Genomic DNA, 22236 nt, shown 5'->3' with positions numbered 1-22236 from the left:
ACATCTTTATCAAAATCCCTTCTATAGAAAAAACATACAGCAAAACGTGACAACAATTAGCTAATACTAGTCTGCCTTAAAGATTTGTCAGCTTAATATCAGCCAATCGGTTTCTATTGACGTTTTCTTATCCAGCTTTTTAAAGGTAGGTCTTATACTAATCTTAGACAAGCACAATAATAATACCAATGTTCGTAAATTCTGGAGTAAATATTTTGATATTCTGCCTAAGAACGAGAAAACTAACAAATTAATGGCGCTTTAAGGAACAACATCCGTTGTCTCGTAAAGTGGTGACACTGATCGTATTACAGGACAGGGGCCATTGTATACTCGGGATGACAGGTAAAGGTAATGTGTTACTGCAAACAAAGCCTACATATATGCATGTTTTGTTTATACCATATCACATATGTGGAGTTCCTGTGTAGTATACACTACATCTTAAATAAGTCTGTAAATCTGTAACTTATGTATAACATGGACGTATGCATCTATAAAATGTATAAAACTACTAACACTTTTTCACTTCACTCCGAGTCAGATATATGCAACCATACGCAAATTAAAGGTAATGTATTAAACACGCCTGCCTGTTCTCTGAGTTTTGTAAACAAGTTGTGCAGTACTTATAAACAGATCACAGTTATAGATATTTTAACCAGGTGGCGGCAAATCATAGGTGGTTGTTATACACAGGTGGTGGTTATAATATTAATGTTTAGGCAAATGTTCGTAATAGACAGGCGGTGGTTATGGATTAGCGTTGTTTTACACAGGTAATTGTTCTAAAGATGCTGTGTTAAAACACGTGGTGTTTCAAACAGTTGGTACATGTTATATATACACAGACTGTGTTTTAGTCAGATGGTGTTTATCTATTTGAACGCCAGAGCTCTGTAAGCAAACAACTTAATACACGATAGTGCATTATCATTTGTTTGCTTGCAAAGCTCCTTCGTTCAAATAAATAAAAAATACCATACAAAAAACAGTCCAGCGCTTATATTTGCATTCCCCTTACTTTGTGTTAAAATGTTTTTTGCTAAAAGATCGTATATAAGATTCATAATTCTCGCATTAACGACAGTCATCGAAAATTTTGGTCAATAGAAAGAACAGCTGGAACATGGTCATGTGCTGATTGGCAAACGAAATGGTATATAGAAAGTTTAATAAACACTTCAATTTGTTTAACATTTTGTTTAACATTTTGCTTAACACGTTGTGGTTATTATTATTATCAATACAATGCGCACATGGCATGTTTCATAATAATTTATGTAGACAAAATAATTCCTCGTTAAAATTTAGTCTGAACAATGTTTTGTTTTTTACATTAGATCCATTGTAGTTCCGGTCTCTGTTGCGTAATTACGATGAGAATTGTGTCGCGTGATGTATGGTATTCAAACGACATAGCTCACAAAGAATTAATGACAATGCAATGTAAATATACACATATACTGGACTAGGTAATAGAAAGATTATTATTATCATATAGCATATACGTCTGTCCAGTTAAAGTTTGTGACAACATGGATTTAAATGCTGAAAATGTTTTTTTCTTTTTTTTTTAATATTTCTCACCTGTTTTCGGATTTAATTTTTGGGATAACAATACCATGTCCAATTATACTCTAAAAATACTGGATAGCATCAGACTTCGTATAATACATCTGTTTGATGTGGTAGTTATAGACAGGTGGGTATTTAGACAGATGATGATAGACAAATAGACATTTTATCAGATACTAGTAGTAGACGGGATATTTTAAAAGACATGTGATTGTAATAGACAAATGGTGTTTCAGACAGATAGTGGCAATATACAGGTAGTGGTAATAGACAGGTGGTGGTAATATACAGGTAGTGGTTATAGACAGGTTGTGGTTATAGACAGGTACTGGTGATAGACAGGTAGTTTGTATAGACAGGTGGTGGTAATAGACAGGTAGTGGTAATAGACAGGTAGTGGTTATAGACAGGTGGTGGTAATATACAGGTAGTGGTAATAGACAGAAAGTGGTAATAGACAGGTGGTGTTTATAGACAGGTGGTGGATATAGACAGGTAGTGGTAATAGACAGGTAGTGGTAATATACAGGTAGTGGTTATAGACAGGTAGTGGTAATAGACAGGTAGCGGTAATAGACAGGTAGTGGTAATAGACAGGTGGTGTTAATAGTCAGTTGGTGGTAATATACAGGTAGTGGTTATAGACAGGTGGTGGTAATATACAGGTGATGTTAATAGACAGGTGGTAATATACAGGTGGTGGTAATATACAGGTGGTGGTAATAGACAGGTAGTGGTAATAGACAGGTAGTGGTAATAGACCGGTACTGGTGATAGACAGGTGGTGGTTATAGACAGGTACTGGTAATAGACAGGTGGTGGTAATAGGCAGGTAGTGGTAATAGACAGGTGGTGGTAATAGTCAGGTGGTGGTAATAGACAGGTACTGGTAATAGACAGGTAGTGGTAATAGACAGGTAGTGATAATAGACAGGTAGAGGTGATATACAGGTGGTGGTAATAGACAGGTAGTGATTATAGACAGGTGGTGGTAATAGACAGGTGGTGGTAATAGACAGGTAGTGGTAATAGACAGGTGGTACTAGTCAGGTAGTGGTAATAGACAGGTGGTGTTAATAGTCAGGCAGTGGTAATAGACAGGTGGTGTTAATATACAGGTGGTAATATTCAGGTGGTGTTAATAGACAGGTGGTAAATAGACAGGTGGTGGTAATAGACAAGTAGTGGTTATAGACAGGTGGTAATAGTCAGGTAGTAGTAATAGACAGGTGGTGTTAATAGTCAGGTAGTGGTAATAGACAGGTAGTGGTTATAGACAGGTAATGGTAATAGACAGGTAGTGGTTATAGACAGGTAGTGGTGATATACAGGTGGTGGTTATAGACAGGTAGTGGTAATAGACAGGTAGAGGTGATATACAGGTGGTGGTAATAGACAGGTAGTGATTATAGACAGGTGGTGTTAATAGACAGGTGGTAATATTCAGGTGGTGTTAATATACAGGTGGTAAATAGACAGGTGGTGGTAATAGACAAGTAGTGGTTATAGACAGGTAGTAATAGTCAGGTAGTAGTAATAGACAGGTGGTGTTAATAGTCAGGTAGTGGTAATAGACAGGTGGTATTAATAGTCAGGTGGTGGTAATAGACAGGTGGTGGTAATATACAGGTAGTGGTAATAGACAGGTAGTGGTAATAGACAGGTAGTGGTAATAGTCAGGTAGTGGTAATAGTCAGGTAGTGGTAATAGACAGGTGATATTAATAGTCAGGTAGTGGTAATAGACAGGTGGTATTAATAGTCAGGTGGTGGTAATAGACAGGTAGTGGTAATAGACAGGTGGTGGTAATAGACAGGTGGTGGTAATAGACAGGTGGTGGTAATAGACAGGTGGTGGTGATATACAGGTAGTGGGTATAGACAGGTAGTGGTAATAGACAGGTGGTATTAATAGTCAGGTGGTGGTAATAGACAGGTGGTGATAATAGACAGGTAGTGGTAATAGACAGGTGGTGGTAATAGACAGGTAATGGTAATAGACAGTTGGTGGTAATAGACAGGTGGTGTTTATAGACAGGTGGTTGTAATAGACAGGTAGTGGTAATTGAATTGACAGGTGCTCTGTTGCTCAGGCGCTAGAAAATATCGATTAATAGTGTATTCTACAATCCGTAAACCCTCTATATAGTCATGGATATGATATATATTATCACTTATACCATTTATTACATGTTTCAATTACAAATCCAGAAAAGTACGACGTCCATTTTGTTGTTGCAGATCCAGAAAAACATGAAAACACGACGTCCATATTACAATTACAGATCCAGAAAAATACGACGTCCATATTTAAATTACAGATCTAGAAAAAAGAACACGACGTCCATATTACAATTACAGATCTAGAAAAAAAACATAACGTCATATTTCAATTACAGATAGAGAAAAAGAAAACATGACGTCACATTTCAATTACAAATCCAGAAAAACAACACGTCCATATTACAATCACAGATCCAGAAAAACAACACGTCCATATTACAATCACAGATCCAGAAAAAAACACGACGTCCATATTCTAATTACAGATCCAGAAAAAAATGACGTCACATTTCAATTATAAATCCAGAAAAACATGATATCCAAATTACAGATCCGGAAAAAAAACATGACGTCCAAATTTCAATAACAGATCCAGAAAACAAATCATGACGTCATATTTCAATTACAGATGAAATAACAACATGACGTTCATATTTAAATTACAGAGCCAGAAAAGAAGCATGACGTCCACATTCCAGTCAAGACGAAACTGTTTGTCTACATGTCCCACTGTTTCACGACAATGGTGAGTATACATTACCATAATGAGACGAATCAACGAATTTAAAGCATCAGCCGACACATCTTGTCATTCTATAGTCAATTAAAAAACAAAAACATAATAAATAAACAAACAAACAAACAAAAAAACAAAAAGCGAAGCTCTCGTGCGAGTGTAGGATATAAAATGTGCTCCTTTATTATCTGAAAGGTATTCTCCGAATTCTTTAAGATGGTATTGTGGAGCTCAGGCATCGGACTAATAGTGACTATGATTGGTCGAAATTTAATTATCGGTCGACTTGACCAAATGTGGTGTGTAGGGATATTAGGGTATGTCAAACATCACCGTATATGCTTTGTTCTCATGACAACGTGCATACAATATATTCTTATCGAAATTTAGATACTGTGTTATTTTAAAATTTGATATTTATGTTAATTAGATATCACGATAAAATATTGGTCCCTGATTGATAAGGAGATCTTGCATAACAAGGGAATTGTACGTGTCGGGGGAAATTCAAGGTTGTACATGAATTATTAAACACGCTGTGTCTAAAACTAAATAAATTGCTTCATAAACGGTAAGCAGGGTCATATAATTATTCTCATGACGACAGTTTTACTTTATATTGCCACAAAGCATTGGTATAATAAATATTATACATGTTGGCATAAAGATGTCGTAACGCAGGGGGAGCTGGTACTATATTGTTATCAATATCGTCGTCATCAATTCGGCGTATGAATATGATAACGGCAAAATACTCAACATGAATCAAATACAAACCATGTTATCTCTACAGTCAAGGTGACGTCACACCGTTCAAATGAGAATACTCAAATTTCATCCAAAATCTAGGCTATTCGCTCACTGATATATTAATATGCACTTCTGTTCATATAGTAAAGGTAATTCGTTCACAAACATCTCGTCTGACAAGTCCAATGATGGGACATCATGTCCCCGATACGTGCGATGTATTAATGCAATATCAGTCGTGAGTATAAAGGTGTGTTTATGTGTAGGTCGAGGTTACTACTAGATTTGACCGATCGGTGAGGACTGTTTAAAACCATACCTGGTTCCTCGATGTCTTCCGCTCAGGGGACTTTGGAGATTTGTTTATCCTAACAGACAGAATCTAGGTGTTTTTTTTCTGCATCACCTATTTGAGGTGCCATCAAAAGACAAAACTGACTACCTGTATTACTTGCCTAAATGAGTTTTGTACTGTCCCATTTCTGTCTGTGATTTCCCACGCCTTTGGCACCACCGACGAGACCTAAAAACAAACATTGTGCATAGCAGACTGAATAAAAAGTACATTATAAAGAACAATATTGTGCATAGCGTTGACAAAATTTGAACAGATTTCTTTAATAAATGGTGATTCATACATTATTTTACCATTATTTAATGCAGTAATACTGATGAAAGGCTTCATAGTAGTTTTACCGGTCCAGAATATATATACGCATATTTTTATGATTTATTTAATCATTTGATACCAAAAAATATGGAAGTCATAAAATTTGGGGTTTAAGACATATTTGCTTCGGTGTTCTTGTTTTTACGATCTGTTGACCCCCACTTCGATTTTCCCGACTTCTGTCCTGGAGTTTGTGTTTTTAAATTTATGTCTAAAAGTGTGTTCATTTGCGGTACAAAACTACAGAGTCGACACGAGTTCCGCCCCATCACAAGCAGTAAAGATACAGCTGTGTTCAGCTATAACAACCTATTGTAGGAAAGTCCTCCTAGAACAACTGCCAATCTGTGATGAGATTTGTTACGATGCAAAATATTCCTATTATTTTGAAAGGATTTCGTTTAACTACTATATCCTACTTGTTGTTGTCTTCTATACAGGGTGCCCGGATGTGGTGGTTTGGTATCGGATTGTTTCTGGTCGAGGTGACACCTCATTCACTACAACTCACTGCCCTGTATGGTTTCAGCAATGGCGGCGCCATGCTTCTCCTGGCGGCCGTTATTGGTGACTTGATCGACAAGTCTAACAGACTCAAAGGTGAGGTGCCATTCGGGTTGTGATGAAAATCACGACACATCTTAAAATGGTCTTGAATGCTTTTCCAAGTAAAACTATGAATGCAGTTAAGGTAGGGACATGTTATGGGTTCGGTCATGTATCACCTTTGAGGACATGATTACGCTAGAATGAAAAAAGATTAAGTTGTTAGATTTCATTTAATTTACTTTTATAAAGAGCAGTGTATATACTGTGGGCGATATATAGCAACTTTAAATTTTCTATAAAGATATAACAACAAATCCTCGAACATGGTATTGCATACATGAAAACATAGCTATCGAAATACATATTGAATTTTGTTATATTATTTACCAAGCTGCACGTGTTGCCCTCGTTCTCAATAACGTCAGTATCGCCATTTGCTGCGTCGTCATATTCCTCGTCCTGACGTACAGACCCCAGATCGAGGCTGTTTGGGAAGACGCTCGGCTCCTCACTCTCTGCTTCGCCATCGTCGTTATCATCACCATTTTCGCCAACCTGACTAATCTAGGTCGTGTTCTCATTATGGAGCGAGACTGGATTGTGGAAATTTGTCAGCGTGACAAAGCAACAATCGCAAGTAAGCAACACAAGGAACGCATAAATTCAGGAACTATGTAGACTTCCTGTTACCAGATTTTTACCCGGCAAATACGAAATTATATTGTTATTCTGGAACGCATAAATTCAGGAACTATATCTGTAGACTTCCTGAAACCAGACTGTTACCCGGCAAATACGAAATTATATTGTTATTCTGGAATTATTAAAACAAATGTATTTTGTGATTAGAATACATTACATGTATATCGCACACATGTTAGAACTATCATTTTAGAAATGGTAACACTATCATATGCTTAAAAATAGGAACCAAAGGTTTTGAAATATAAAGCAGGATAGGAATAAACACCATAACTTGGCGTTTGAAATGAAAGACAAAAGAGATGTTATAAATAGAATTCCTAATTTGCGCCGAATTTTTCTCACGACAGTGCATATCACAGTAACTGTCATCAACACATCAATGAATATCTATATAATAACGAAACGTTAATTCTAAATTGATGAAGCGAGGGTATAATACCAAGTAAGATATGGAAACCCTTGAAAGTGTACCAGGAGAATAAGACCAGATCCTATCAATTATACTAAATCTACTGTATTATCTTTACAGCGATGAGTGCGACGTTCCGCTTCATTGACTTGTGTACTAAGGTGGTTGCTCCCTTGGTAACGGGACAGATTATGACGTATGGTTCCCACATTTACGGCGCCATATTTATTGCTAGCTGGAACGTTGTTGCCCTGTTTGCGGAATATTACCTGATCCGGAAAATCTACACGCTTGTGCCAGCTCTTCATACAAAGTCATCACCAGGTAGAGAAAGGGTTCAAATATCAACTGTTAATTGTCCCCTCCACTGTAAAAGAGTTCCATAGTTGAGAAGTAAAATATATACCATAATGAGGGTTTTAATATCGGATTGATGAAAACAATTAAAGATAAACAAAAAATCCCCCTGGATCAAGGGCATATTAACAAACCGAGCCTCAATAGCCTCCATCAGTCCGTCTACGTGCATATCCAGGGTCGTTCTCGTTCTCGAGAAATGCTGATTTAATGCTTCATGTCCAATCTTGTCATTTCATCATGATCACAGTTTATAACGATTACTTACACTATTATTTAGGTGTTCGTCAAATATAATCAGGCAAATATCTGATATCTTTATTTCACAGAAATAAAAGAGGTGAGCAAAACGGAAAGATCGGCACAACACGACAAAGAATATCGGACCCTTCCTTCAGATGACGTACTCACATTGAGTAAGGAGTCGGAAGTGACCACTTTACCTCGCGTAGAGATACACGATCTGACCCCTGACAGTGATACAGCGGAAAGGTCAAACCAGAATGATACTGAAGGATGTTCAACAGTTAACAAAGATAAGACCGATCAACTATCACTAGATGTGGAGGAAAGTGGATCTACAACAAAGACTGACGTTAATGGGGATACTAGTACTACTACAGTCGACCAGTTATCAAATCAAAACACCACACTCAAACCAGGAGAAAGTGATTTGAAATCTTCACCAACCAATGACAGAATTATAACATCCATAAAAGATTCATCAAACGAAATATTTCGCTCTTCAGAACAGCAACTTGTTAAGAAAGATTTGGAATCTGTCGAGAATGCTCCTAGTGTAGCTACGAAGGACACTTCTCCACCGGAAATACAAGATGTCGATAAGCCAAAAAGTTTAGCAGCCCAGCTGTGTTACAGCTTGGTATCCCTGTACCGTGGATGGAGGACCTATATGAGATATGACGTGGCAGTAGCCGGTTGGTCACTGGCTTTCCTGTATTTTACTGTCCTTGGGTTCGACAATATTACAATAGGTGAGTCAATAATGCATGCTGTTCTATTTAACGAATGTCGTCATAGGAACACAACGAATGTGTCGTCATAGCAACACATCAGTCCACGAGAAGAAATTACTTTAAGGATTAAAGGTCTTTTATTTAGTGCCGGGGATGGAATACAATCGTGTAAACACATATTTTGAATATACTATTTAAGCAGATAGAGAAAAATGGTCATTATTCGTTCCATATGTTTTTACAAAAAAAATCCATACATTTTTACCTCAAAACGTTTGGCAATATCGGAAAATCGTATCCAGCATGAAAAACATGATGATAGTACACCGCCTGCTGGTTGGTTTTGTTGTATCTATCTTTTTCTCTTTTTTTTTTTATATTATTCCTTCCCTCTGTTATTCCAAGTTCAAACTTCATTTTTGTCGTCATCCTTGCTACCAAATCGAAACATTTCACGATATGCCAATACGACCAAGAATATTGGAATATTCAAAAGTAAATAATCAAAATATATAATAACTTCTACAAATTTGGGTTATTTAACATATAAAATGAACTCAAATACATTGTACTTTCTTTTCAACGACTTATCTGTTATGTTTTCATTTTACCTGTTTGTATAGACACGTTAAATTGTTTGTGTGACACGGGACCATGCTCAGTACAACTAATAGTATTTATATCATACAACATTAATTTATTGAGATATTTTTATAGACCCGTCGCTGTTATCTTTCCATATATCTTGTAGATTGTGTATATGTACCTAATGTACTCTATGCACCGAGACATCAATACATACACATAAATAGGATCGCTTACTTTACGTATACCAAGACAAATTCAGACTGGTAGAAGCGGAATACGATAGAATTTCTTCGGGACTCAATTAATCATTTTTCGACTTTAAATGTTAAAGATACATTTAGAAGCTGAACATTCTGAACGATGTTAATAGGTTGTTGTATAAAGATATGCAATAGCACATTTATTTTTTGATCGGTTGTAATCACTCTGTTGGCGCTGTCACATCTTCAAACGTGTGATAGTCTTTAACTATAGGAAGGTTCTAAGGTTGATTTCGGTACGCTATTCAACAAAAAAGTAAGTTTAATTCATGCTAAATTATATATCAATTCTGACGACTTAATCAGAGAAGCGGTGTGCGAATGAGAAAGAAAACAACGGATTTTGTATTTATTTGTATTTTTTTTTCTCTCAGACTTTTCTTCAGAAAAAGCTACAGTACCGATACATACTGTAAATCACACTGTTGTAGGTTACGTCACCACCCAGACTAACTGTATACCACACGGTTGTAGGTTACGTCACCACCACCCAGACTAACTGTATACCATACTGTTGTAGGTTACGTCACCACCCAGACTAACTGTATACCACACTGTTGTAGGTTACGTCACCACCCAGACTATCTGTATACCACGCTGTTGTAGGTTACGTCACCACCCAGACTAACTGTATACCACACTGTTGTAGGTTACGCCACCACCCAGAGTAACTGTATACCACGCTGTTGTAGGTTACGTCACCACCAAGACTAACTGTATAACACACTGTTGTAGGTTACGTCACCACCCAGACTAACTGTATACCACGCTGTTGTAGGTTACGTCACCACCCAGACTAACTGTATACCACACTGTTGTAGGTTGCGTCAGCACCCAGACTAACTGCATACCACGCTGTTGTAGGTTACGTCACCACCCAGACTAACTGTATACCACGCTGTTGTAGGTTACGTCAGCACCCAGACTAACTGTATACCACACTGTTGTAGGTTACGTCACCACCCAGACTAACTGTATACCACGCTGTTGTAGGTTACGTCACCACCCAGACTAACTGTAACACGCTGTTGTAGGTTACGTCACCACCCAGACTAACTGTATACCACGCTGTTGTAGGTTACGTCACCACCCAGACTAACTGTATACCACGCTGTTGTAGGTTACGTCACCACCCAGACTAACTATATACCACGCTGTTGTAGGTTACGTCACCACCAAGACTAACTGTATAACACGTTGTTGTAGGTTACACCACCACCCAGACTAACTGTATACCACACTGTTGTAGGTTACGTCACCACCACCCAGACTAACTGTATACCACGCTATTGTAGGTTACGTCACCACCCAGACTAACTGTATACCACACTGTTGTAGGTTACGTCACCACTCAGACTAACTGTATACCACTCTGTTGTAGGTTATGTCACCACACAGACTAACTGTATACCACGCTGTTGTAGGTTATGTCACCACCCAGACAAACTGTATAACACGCTGTTGTAGGTTACGTCACCACCCAGACTAACTGTATACCACACTGTTGTAGGTTACGTCACCACCCAGACTAACTGTATACCACACTGTTGTAGGTTACGTCACCACCCAGACTAACAGTATAACACGCTGTTGTAGGTTACGTCACCACCCAGACTAACTGTATACCACACTGCTTGTAGGTTACGTCACCACCCAGACTAACTGTAACACGCTGTTGTAGGTTACACCACCACCCAGACTAACTGTATACCACGCTGTTGTAGGTTACGTCACCACCACCCAGACTAACTGTATACCACGCTGTTGTAGGTTACGTCACCACCCAGACTAACTATATACCACACTGTTGTAGGTTACGTCACCACCCAGACTAACTGTATACCACGCTGTTGTAGGTTACGTCACCACCCAGACTAACTGTATACCACACTGTTGTAGGTTACGTCACCACCCAGACTAACTGTATACCACTGTTGTAGGTTATGTCACCACCCAGACTAACTGTATACCACGCTGTTGTAGGTTATGTCACCACCCAGACAAACTGTATAACACGCTGTTGTAGGATACGTCACCACCCAGACTAACTGTATACCACACTGTTGTAGGTTACGTCACCACCCAGACTAACTGTATACCACACTGTTGTAGGTTACGTCACCACCCAGACTAACAGTATAACACGCTGTTGTAGGTTACGTCACCACCCAGACTAACTGTATACCACACTGCTTGTAGGTTACGTCACCACCCAGACTAACTGTAACACGCTGTTGTAGGTTACACCACCACCCAGACTAACTGTATACCACGCTGTTGTAGGTTACGTCACCACCACCCAGACTAACTGTATACCACGCTGTTGTAGGTTACGTCACCACCCAGACTAACTGTATACCACACTGTTGTAGGTTACGTCACCACCCAGACTAACTGTATACCACGCTGTTGTAGGTTACGTCACCACCCAGACTAACTGTATACCACGCTGTTGTAGGTTACACCACCACCCAGACTAACTGTATACCACGCTGTTGTAGGTTACGTCACCACCCAGACTAACTGTATACCACGCTGTTGTAGGTTACACCACCACCCAGACTAACTGTATACCACGCTATTGTAGGTTACGTCACCACCCAGACTAACTGTATACCACGCTGTTGTAGGTTACACCACCACCCAGACTAACTGTATACCACGCTATTGTAGGTTACGTCACCACCCAGACTAACTGTATACCACGCTGTTGTAGGTTACACCACCACCCAGACTAACTGTATACCACGCTATTGTAGGTTACGTCACCACCCAGACTAACTGTATACCACGCTGTTGTAGGTTACGTCAGCACCCAGACTAACTGTATACCACACTGTTGTAGGTTACGTCAGCACCCAGACTAACTGTATACCACGCTGTTGTAGGTTATGTCACCACCCAGACAAACTGTATAACACGCTGTTGTAGGATACGTCACCACCCAGACTAACTGTATACCACACTGTTGTAGGTTACGTCACCACCCAGACTAACTGTATACCACACTGTTGTAGGTTACGTCACCACCCAGACTAACAGTATAACACGCTGTTGTAGGTTACGTCACCACCCAGACTAACTGTATACCACACTGCTTGTAGGTTACGTCACCACCCAGACTAACTGTAACACGCTGTTGTAGGTTACACCACCACCCAGACTAACTGTATACCACGCTGTTGTAGGTTACGTCACCACCACCCAGACTAACTGTATACCACGCTGTTGTAGGTTACGTCACCACCCAGACTAACTATATACCACACTGTTGTAGGTTACGTCACCACCCAGACTAACTGTATACCACGCTGTTGTAGGTTACGTCACCACCCAGACTAACTGTATACCACACTGTTGTAGGTTACGTCACCACTCAGACTAACTGTATACCACTCTGTTGTAGGTTATGTCACCACACAGACTAACTGTATACCACGCTGTTGTAGGTTATGTCACCACCCAGACAAACTGTATAACACGCTGTTGTAGGATACGTCACCACCCAGACTAACTGTATACCACACTGTTGTAGGTTACGTCACCACCCAGACTAACTGTATACCACACTGTTGTAGGTTACGTCACCACCCAGACTAACAGTATAACACGCTGTTGTAGGTTACGTCACCACCCAGACTAACTGTATACCACACTGCTTGTAGGTTACGTCACCACCCAGACTAACTGTAACACGCTGTTGTAGGTTACACCACCACCCAGACTAACTGTATACCACGCTGTTGTAGGTTACGTCACCACCACCCAGACTAACTGTATACCACGCTGTTGTAGGTTACGTCACCACCCAGACTAACTGTATACCACACTGTTGTAGGTTACGTCACCACCCAGACTAACTGTATACCACGCTGTTGTAGGTTACGTCACCACCCAGACTAACTGTATACCACGCTGTTGTAGGTTACACCACCACCCAGACTAACTGTATACCACGCTATTGTAGGTTACGTCACCACCCAGACTAACTGTATACCACGCTGTTGTAGGTTACACCACCACCCAGACTAACTGTATACCACGCTATTGTAGGTTACGTCACCACCCAGACTAACTGTATACCACGCTGTTGTAGGTTACGTCAGCACCCAGACTAACTGTATACCACACTGTTGTAGGTTACGTCAGCACCCAGACTAACTGTATACCACGCTGTTGTAGGTTACGTCAGCACCCAGACTAACTGTATACCACGCTGTTGTAGGTTACGTCAGCACCCAGACTAACTGTATATCACACTGTTGTAGGTTACGTCACCACCCAGACTAACTACATACCACGCTGTTGTAGGTTACGTCACCACCACCCAGACTAACTGTATACCACGCTGTTGTAGGTTACGTCACCACCCAGACTAACTATATATCACACTGTTGTAGGTTACGTCACCACCCAGACTAACTGTATACCACGCTGTTGTAGGTTACGTCACCACCCAGACTAACTGTATACCACGCTGTTGTAGGTTACACCACCACCCAGACTAACTGTATACCACGCTATTGTAGGTTACGTCACCACCCAGACTAACTGTATACCACGCTGTTGTAGGTTACACCACCACCCAGACTAACTGTATACCACGCTATTGTAGGTTACGTCACCACCCAGACTAACTGTATACCACGCTGTTGTAGGTTACGTCAGCACCCAGACTAACTGTATACCACACTGTTGTAGGTTACGTCACAACCCAGACTAACTGTATACCACGCTGTTGTAGGTTACGTCACCACCCAGACTAACTGTATACCACGCTGTTGTAGGTTACGTCAGCACCCAGACTAACTGTATACCACACTGTTGTAGGTTGCGTCACCACCCAGACTAACTGTATACCACGCTGTTGTAGGTTACGTCACCACCCAGACTAACTGTATACCATGCTGTTGTAGGTTACGTCACCACCCAGACTTACTGTATAACACACTGTTGTAGGTTACACCACCACCCAGACTAACTATATACCACGCTGTTTTAGGTTACACCAAGACCCAGACTAACTGTATACCACGCTGTTGTAGGTTACGTCACCACCCAGACTAACTGTATACCACGCTGTTGTAGGTTACGTCACCACCCAGACTAACTGTACATCACGCTGTTGTAGGTTACGTCACCACCCAGACTAACTGTATACCACACTGTTGTAGGTTACGTCACCACTCAGACTAACTGTATACCACTCTGTTGTAGGTTATGTCACCACACAGACTAACTGTATACCACGCTGTTGTAGGTTATGTCACCACCCAGACAAACTGTATAACACGCTGTTGTATGATACGTCACCACCCAGACTAACTGTATAACACACTGTTGTAGGTTACGTCACCACCCAGACTAACTGTATACCACGCTGTTGTAGGTTACGTCACCACCCAGACTAACTGTATACCACGCTGTTGTAGGTTACGTCAGCACCCAGACAAACTGTATACCACACTGTTGTAGGTTGCGTCACCACCCAGACTAACTGTATACCACGCTGTTGTAGGTTACGTCACCACCCAGACTAACTGTACACCACGCTGTTGTAGGTTACGTCACCACCCAGACTAACTGTATACCACACTGTTGTAGGTTACGTCACCACCCAGACTAAATGTATAACACACTGCCGAGGTTACGCCATCACCCAGACTAACTATATACCACGCTGTTGTAGGTTACGTCACCACCCAGACTAACTGTAACACGCTGTTGTAGGTTACACCACCACCCAGACTAACTGTATAACACACTGTTAAAGGTTACGTCACCACCACCCAGACTAACTGTATACCACACTGTTGTAGGTTACGTCACCACCCAGACTAACTGTATAACACACTGTTGTAGGTTACGTCACCACCCAGACTAACTGTATACCATGCTGTTGTAGGTTACGTCACCACCCAGACTAACTGTATACCACGCTGTTGTAGGTTACGTCACCACCCAGACTAACTGTATACCACGCCGTTGTAGGTTACACCACCACCCAGACTAACTGTATACCACACTGTTGTAGGTTACGTCACCACCCAGACTAACTGTATATCACACTGTTGTAGGTTACGTCACCACCCAGACTAACTATATACCACGCTGTTGTAGGTTACGTCACCACCACCCAGACTAACTGTATACCACGCTGTTGTAGGTTACGTCACCACCCAGACTAACTGTATACCACGCTGTTGTAGGTTACGTCAGCACCCAGACTAACTGTATACCACGCTGTTGTAGGTTACGTCACCACCCAGACTAACTGTATACCACGCTGTTGTAGGTTACACCACCACCCAGACTAACTGTATACCACGCTATTGTAGGTTACGTCACCACCCAGACTAACTGTATACCACGCTATTGTAGGTTACGTCACCACCCAGACTAACTGTATACCACGCTGTTGTAGGTTACGTCAGCACCCAGACTAACTGTATACCACACTGTTGTAGGTTACGTCAGCACCCAGACTAACTGTATACCACGCTGTTGTAGGTTACGTCAGCACCCAGACTAACTGTATACCACGCTGTTGTAGGTTACGTCAGCACCCAGACTAACTGTATACCACACTGTTGTAGGTTACGTCACCACCCAGACTAACTGTATATCACACTGTTGTAGGTTACGTCACCACCCAGACTAACTATATACCACGCTGTTGTAGGTTACGTCACCACCACCCAGACTAACTGTATACCACGCTGTTGTAGGTTACGTCACCACACAGACTAACTATATATCACACTGTTGTAGGTTACGTCACCACCCAGACTAACTGTATACCACGCTGTTGTAGGTTACGTCACCACCACCCAGACTAACTGTATACCACGCTGTTGTAGGTTACGTCACCACCCAGACTAACTATATATCACACTGTTGTAGGTTACGTCACCACCCAGACTAACTGTATACCACGCTGTTGTAGGTTACGTCACCACCCAGACTAACTGTATACCACGCTGTTGTAGGTTACACCACCACCCAGACTAACTGTATACCACGCTGTTGTAGGTTACGTCACCACCCAGACTAACTGTATACCACGCTGTTGTAGGTTACACCACCACCCAGACTAACTGTATACCACGCTGTTGTAGGTTACGTCACCACCCAGACTAACTGTATACCACGCTGTTGTAGGTTACGTCAGCACCCAGACTAACTGTATACCACACTGTTGTAGGTTACGTCACAACCCAGACTAACTGTATACCACGCTGTTGTAGGTTACGTCACCACCCAGACTAACTGTATACCACGCTGTTGTAGGTTACGTCAGCACCCAGACTAACTGTATACCACACTGTTGTAGGTTGCGTCACCACCCAGACTAACTGTATACCACGCTGTTGTAGGTTACGTCACCACCCAGACTAACTGTATACCATGCTGTTGTAGGTTACGTCACCACCCAGACTTACTGTATAACACACTGTTGTAGGTTACACCACCACCCAGACTAACTATATACCACGCTGTTTTAGGTTACACCAAGACCCAGACTAACTGTATACCACGCTGTTGTAGGTTACGTCACCACCCAGACTAACTGTATACCACGCTGTTGTAGGTTACGTCACCACCCAGACTAACTGTACATCACGCTGTTGTAGGTTACGTCACCACCCAGACTAACTGTATACCACACTGTTGTAGGTTACGTCACCACTCAGACTAACTGTATACCACTCTGTTGTAGGTTATGTCACCACACAGACTAACTGTATACCACGCTGTTGTAGGTTATGTCACCACCCAGACAAACTGTATAACACGCTGTTGTAGGATACGTCACCACCCAGACTAACTGTATAACACACTGTTGTAGGTTACGTCACCACCCAGACTAACTGTATACCACGCTGTTGTAGGTTACGTCACCACCCAGACTAACTGTATACCACGCTGTTGTAGGTTACGTCAGCACCCAGACAAACTGTATACCACACTGTTGTAGGTTGCGTCACCACCCAGACTAACTGTATACCACGCTGTTGTAGGTTACGTCACCACCCAGACTAACTGTACACCACGCTGTTGTAGGTTACGTCACCACCCAGACTAACTGTATACCACACTGTTGTAGGTTACGTCACCACCCAGACTAAATGTATAACACACTGCCGAGGTTACGCCATCACCCAGACTAACTATATACCACGCTGTTGTAGGTTACGTCACCACCCAGACTAACTGTAACACGCTGTTGTAGGTTACACCACCACCCAGACTAACTGTATAACACACTGTTAAAGGTTACGTCACCACCACCCAGACTAACTGTATACCACACTGTTGTAGGTTACATCACCACCCAGACTAACTGTATAACACACTGTTGTAGGTTACGTCACCACCCAGACTAACTGTATACCATGCTGTTGTAGGTTACGTCACCACCCAGACTAACTGTATACCACGCTGTTGTAGGTTACGTCACCACCCAGACTAACTGTATACCACGCCGTTGTAGGTTACACCACCACCCAGACTAACTGTATACCACACTGTTGTAGGTTACGTCACCACCCAGACTAACTGTATATCACACTGTTGTAGGTTACGTCACCACCCAGACTAACTGTATACCACGCTGTTGTAGGTTACGTCACCACCACCCAGACTAACTGTATACCACGCTGTTGTAGGTTACGTCACCACCCAGACTAACTGTATACCACGCTGTTGTAGGTTACGTCAGCACCCAGACTAATTGTATACCACGCTGTTGTAGGTTACGTCACCACCCAGACTAACTGTATACCACGCTGTTGTAGGTTACACCACCACCCAGACTAACTGTATACCACGCTATTGTAGGTTACGTCACCACCCAGACTAACTGTATACCACGCTATTGTAGGTTACGTCACCACCCAGACTAACTGTATACCACGCTGTTGTAGGTTACGTCAGCACCCAGACTAACTGTATACCACACTGTTGTAGGTTACGTCAGCACCCAGACTAACTGTATACCACGCTGTTGTAGGTTACGTCAGCACCCAGACTAACTGTATACCACGCTGTTGTAGGTTACGTCAGCACCCAGACTAACTGTATACCACACTGTTGTAGGTTACGTCACCACCCAGACTAACTGTATATCACACTGTTGTAGGTTACGTCACCACCCAGACTAACTATATACCACGCTGTTGTAGGTTACGTCACCACCACCCAGACTAACTGTATACCACGCTGTTGTAGGTTACGTCACCACCCAGACTAACTGTATACCACGCTGTTGTAGGTTACACCACCACCCAGACTAACTGTATACCACGCTGTTGTAGGTTACGTCACCACCCAGACTAACTGTATACCACGCTGTTGTAGGTTACGTCACCACCCAGACTAACTGTATACCACACTGTTGTAGGTTACGTCACCACCCAGACTAACTGTATACCACGCTGTTGTAGGTTACGTCACCACCCAGACTAACTGTATACCACGCTGTTGTAGGTTACGTCAGCACCCTGACTAACTGTATACCACACTGTTGTAGGTTGCGTCACCACCCAGACTAACTGTATACCACGCTGTTGTAGGTTACGTCACCACCCAGACTAACTGTATACCACGCTGTTGTAGGTTACGTCACCACCCAGACTAACTGTACACCACGCTGTTGTAGGTTACGTCACCACCCAGACTAACTGTATACCACACTGTTGTAGGTTACGTCACCACTCAGACTAACTGTATACCACTCTGTTGTAGGTTACGTCACCACACAGACTAACTGTATACCACGCTGTTGTAGGTTATGTCACCACCCAGACAAACTGTATAACACGCTGTTGTAGGATACGTCACCACCCAGACTAACTGTATAACACACTGTTGTAGGTTACGTCACCACCCAGACTAACTGTATACCACGCTGTTGTAGGTTACGTCACCACCCAGACTAACTGTATACCACGCTGTTGTAGGTTACGTCAGCACCCAGACTAACTGTATACCACACTGTTGTAGGTTGCGTCACCACCCAGACTAACTGTATACCACGCTGTTGTAGGTTACGTCACCACCCAGACTAACTGTACACCACGCTGTTGTAGGTTACGTCACCACCCAGACTAACTGTATACCATACTGTTGTAGGTTACGTCACCACCCAGACTAAATGTATAACACACTGCCGAGGTTACGCCATCACCCAGACTAACTATATACCACGCTGTTGTAGGTTACGTCACCACCCAGACTAACTATATACCACTGTTGTAGGTTACGCCACCACTCAGGGTATGTCGGAGTCCTTAGTTGGTATCCTGATAGGATGTGCTGCTGTGTTCGGTATCATTGCCTCCGTATCCTTCCAGTCCTTAGACGGAAGTATGGTTTGGTCAGAACCGGAACTATAGGTAAGACCAGTTATCATTTGGAGGACGTTTTTTAACACGTTAATGAACAGGACAAATTCAGTAGCACTATCTTCAGATGTAATAGATATTGTAACTGTATACAAATGCGTCGTACCGAGGTCCCTCTAGGACTCGTTAATTACGGACACAGAAGTGTTGAAATCAGATAAAGTAACCTCAATATGTAGAGATAAACGTCAACTTGTGTCTGATTTCTCGTTAATATCTTTCCAGTACAAAGAAAGTACAAGGATGTTGGCTATACCACGAGATGTTAGAAGTAATGGTAATGTGTTCGATGTTTTGAGCTTTAGAACAAATATAATTGAAATATTAACGATTCCAGTGTAGCTAGTAGGTGATGTGTTATATTTGATGAGTTATAGCCTGAGAGTAGGATTACTGATCGTGGAATCATCTCCACGAGACTTGTATGCTATTTACAGGTCTAAGCTGGGAAGTTGCCTGCCTCTGTCTTTGTATTGTTTCTCTTTGGATGCCGGGAGGGACGTTCGATCCAAACAGAGACTGGTCAAAACAGGAAAGCACCAAAGGTAACTGTTCAAATATCATACCAACTACATCCGGGACACTGATGTCAACTGCTCTTGTAACAACGCCTTACGTCAATGTAACCACAGAGCCTATTGCAGAACCGGAAATGGACATATCGACAGTATGTAACTACGCAGCGGAAGTGATGGACAGTGTTCCGGAGTCTAAGGCCTCCATTATAATGCTACTGATGGGGATAGTAGGGGCCAGATTTGGTGAGTACATTTTACTGTACCCCGAAACAATTGATAGGCAACGTGTATTCAGACTTGATGGAAATTGTACGTTTGCCATTATGTGTCTCCGTTGTTGAATATGCGTACGCTTAGAGAGTTAGAGTCGCCAGTCTAAGCTCCACGCGGAGAGTCGCTACTCTCTCGCTAGTCTAAGCCCCAAATGAAGTGCGGTAGTGCATGCCCCACGCGGGGCGTCGCTTATCCAATTCCCACGCAGAGGACACAAGTCCAAGCCCCACAAACATAGATTTCACTACTCCATCCTATTTCAGTTTCATAGTACGTTCATCTGTGTGGACCATATGGTATACGTTGGTCACGTATGTTTTTGTATTCATTATTTTCTATATTTTATTTTCATTTTGATAGATTCTATCGTATTCTAATTATGTCATTTGATATGACAAGTGTGTGTGACGTTTTGAAATACATTCTCCCATTTTTACATTACAGGTGTCTGGCTAACTGACCTTGCAATCACACAGTTGTTCCTTGAGGCCGTCACGGAAACAGAGAGAGGACTCGTCAACGGATTTCAGTCATCGTTGAACAAACTCATGGACATGTTAAAGTTCGTCATGATCATTTTTATTCCCGATCCGTCCATGTTTGGTTACCCAGCTGTAGTTTCATTCTGCTTCATCTTCACGTCTTGGTTACTGTATACTAGATTCTCTAAGAAGAGAACTGGTCATTTGTTGTGTGGCAGTGATAGTACAACAGATACTAAGTAACGATACATTAATATAGAAATATCATACATTAATCAGAAGGAGTATACGTCTAGTTCACAAAATTAGGTATACAAAATTTATTACCTACAATGTAGTTATGGAAGGTGCAATGTCGACTTATATATCATTTACAGAAAATGGCTTGCAACATAACATAACATTTTGCACGTCATGGCCATGGCAACATGTATTTTTTCAGTCACTCGTTTGAGTTTTTCTGTATGCGATGTAAAAGTTCAGATGAATTTGTTTGCCTACATAACTTGTTTGGTGGGTTATGTTAGATAGAGGGAGATTTAAACAGGGGGACCCTTACTATCGTCGGATACATATTATATATACGGGTGTGTGTGTTTTTTGAAGAAGAGTCCAGAATGTTTTCAGATATACGTGTGTAGGTATTTCTGGACAAAGATCGTGAAATGAGTTCGATCGGTGATTGTGATGGTGTGGACGGCATAACTATTACAACAGGTCTGATGTATGGGAATGCAATAGGGACAATTAAAGGGAGCGCTTCTCTAACCCAGATCAATCCGAAATAGAGGTCCATATGGCATACGCTGTAAATTAACCCTCTGATGAAAATGATTCGTATCTGAGGGTTTTAAATGCACACAATAAAGGTATGTTTCAATGGTGTCTGTTTGAGGTTTGTTTATGAAAGAATAA

At 41.6% G+C, this 22236-nt stretch overlaps 1 protein-coding gene across 1 annotated transcript; it reads left to right on the top strand.

The window, feature by feature from the left end:
• The first annotated feature begins 217 nt into the window (after window positions 1-217).
• On the top strand, window positions 218-22205 carry LOC117341052 (solute carrier family 40 member 1-like). The gene is made up of 9 exons (XM_033902875.1): window positions 218-351; window positions 4307-4386; window positions 6238-6397; window positions 6738-6983; window positions 7581-7784; window positions 8147-8812; window positions 19903-20039; window positions 20486-20809; window positions 21284-22205. The coding sequence occupies exons 1-7, from the start codon at window positions 339-341 to the stop codon at window positions 20037-20039; spliced, it is 1506 nt and encodes a 501-aa protein (XP_033758766.1). The 5' UTR covers window positions 218-338; the 3' UTR covers window positions 20486-20809; window positions 21284-22205.
• Window positions 22206-22236: the final 31 nt, after the last annotated feature.

The sequence above is a fragment of the Pecten maximus genome, chromosome 13 (assembly GCF_902652985.1).
Source record: "Pecten maximus chromosome 13, xPecMax1.1, whole genome shotgun sequence".
Classification (NCBI taxonomy): Eukaryota; Metazoa; Mollusca; class Bivalvia; order Pectinida; family Pectinidae; genus Pecten; species Pecten maximus.
This window is presented reverse-complemented; position numbering and strand designations above follow the sequence as displayed.

Coding starts and splice junctions, on each gene's coding strand:
- LOC117341052 (XM_033902875.1), top strand. Junction 6,398..6,737: donor CAAGTCTAACAGACTCAAAG/GTGAGGTGCCAT, acceptor TTATTTACCAAG/CTGCACGTGTTGCCCTCGTT. Junction 8,813..19,902: donor GTTCGACAATATTACAATAG/GTGAGTCAATAA, acceptor CCACTGTTGTAG/GTTACGCCACCACTCAGGGT.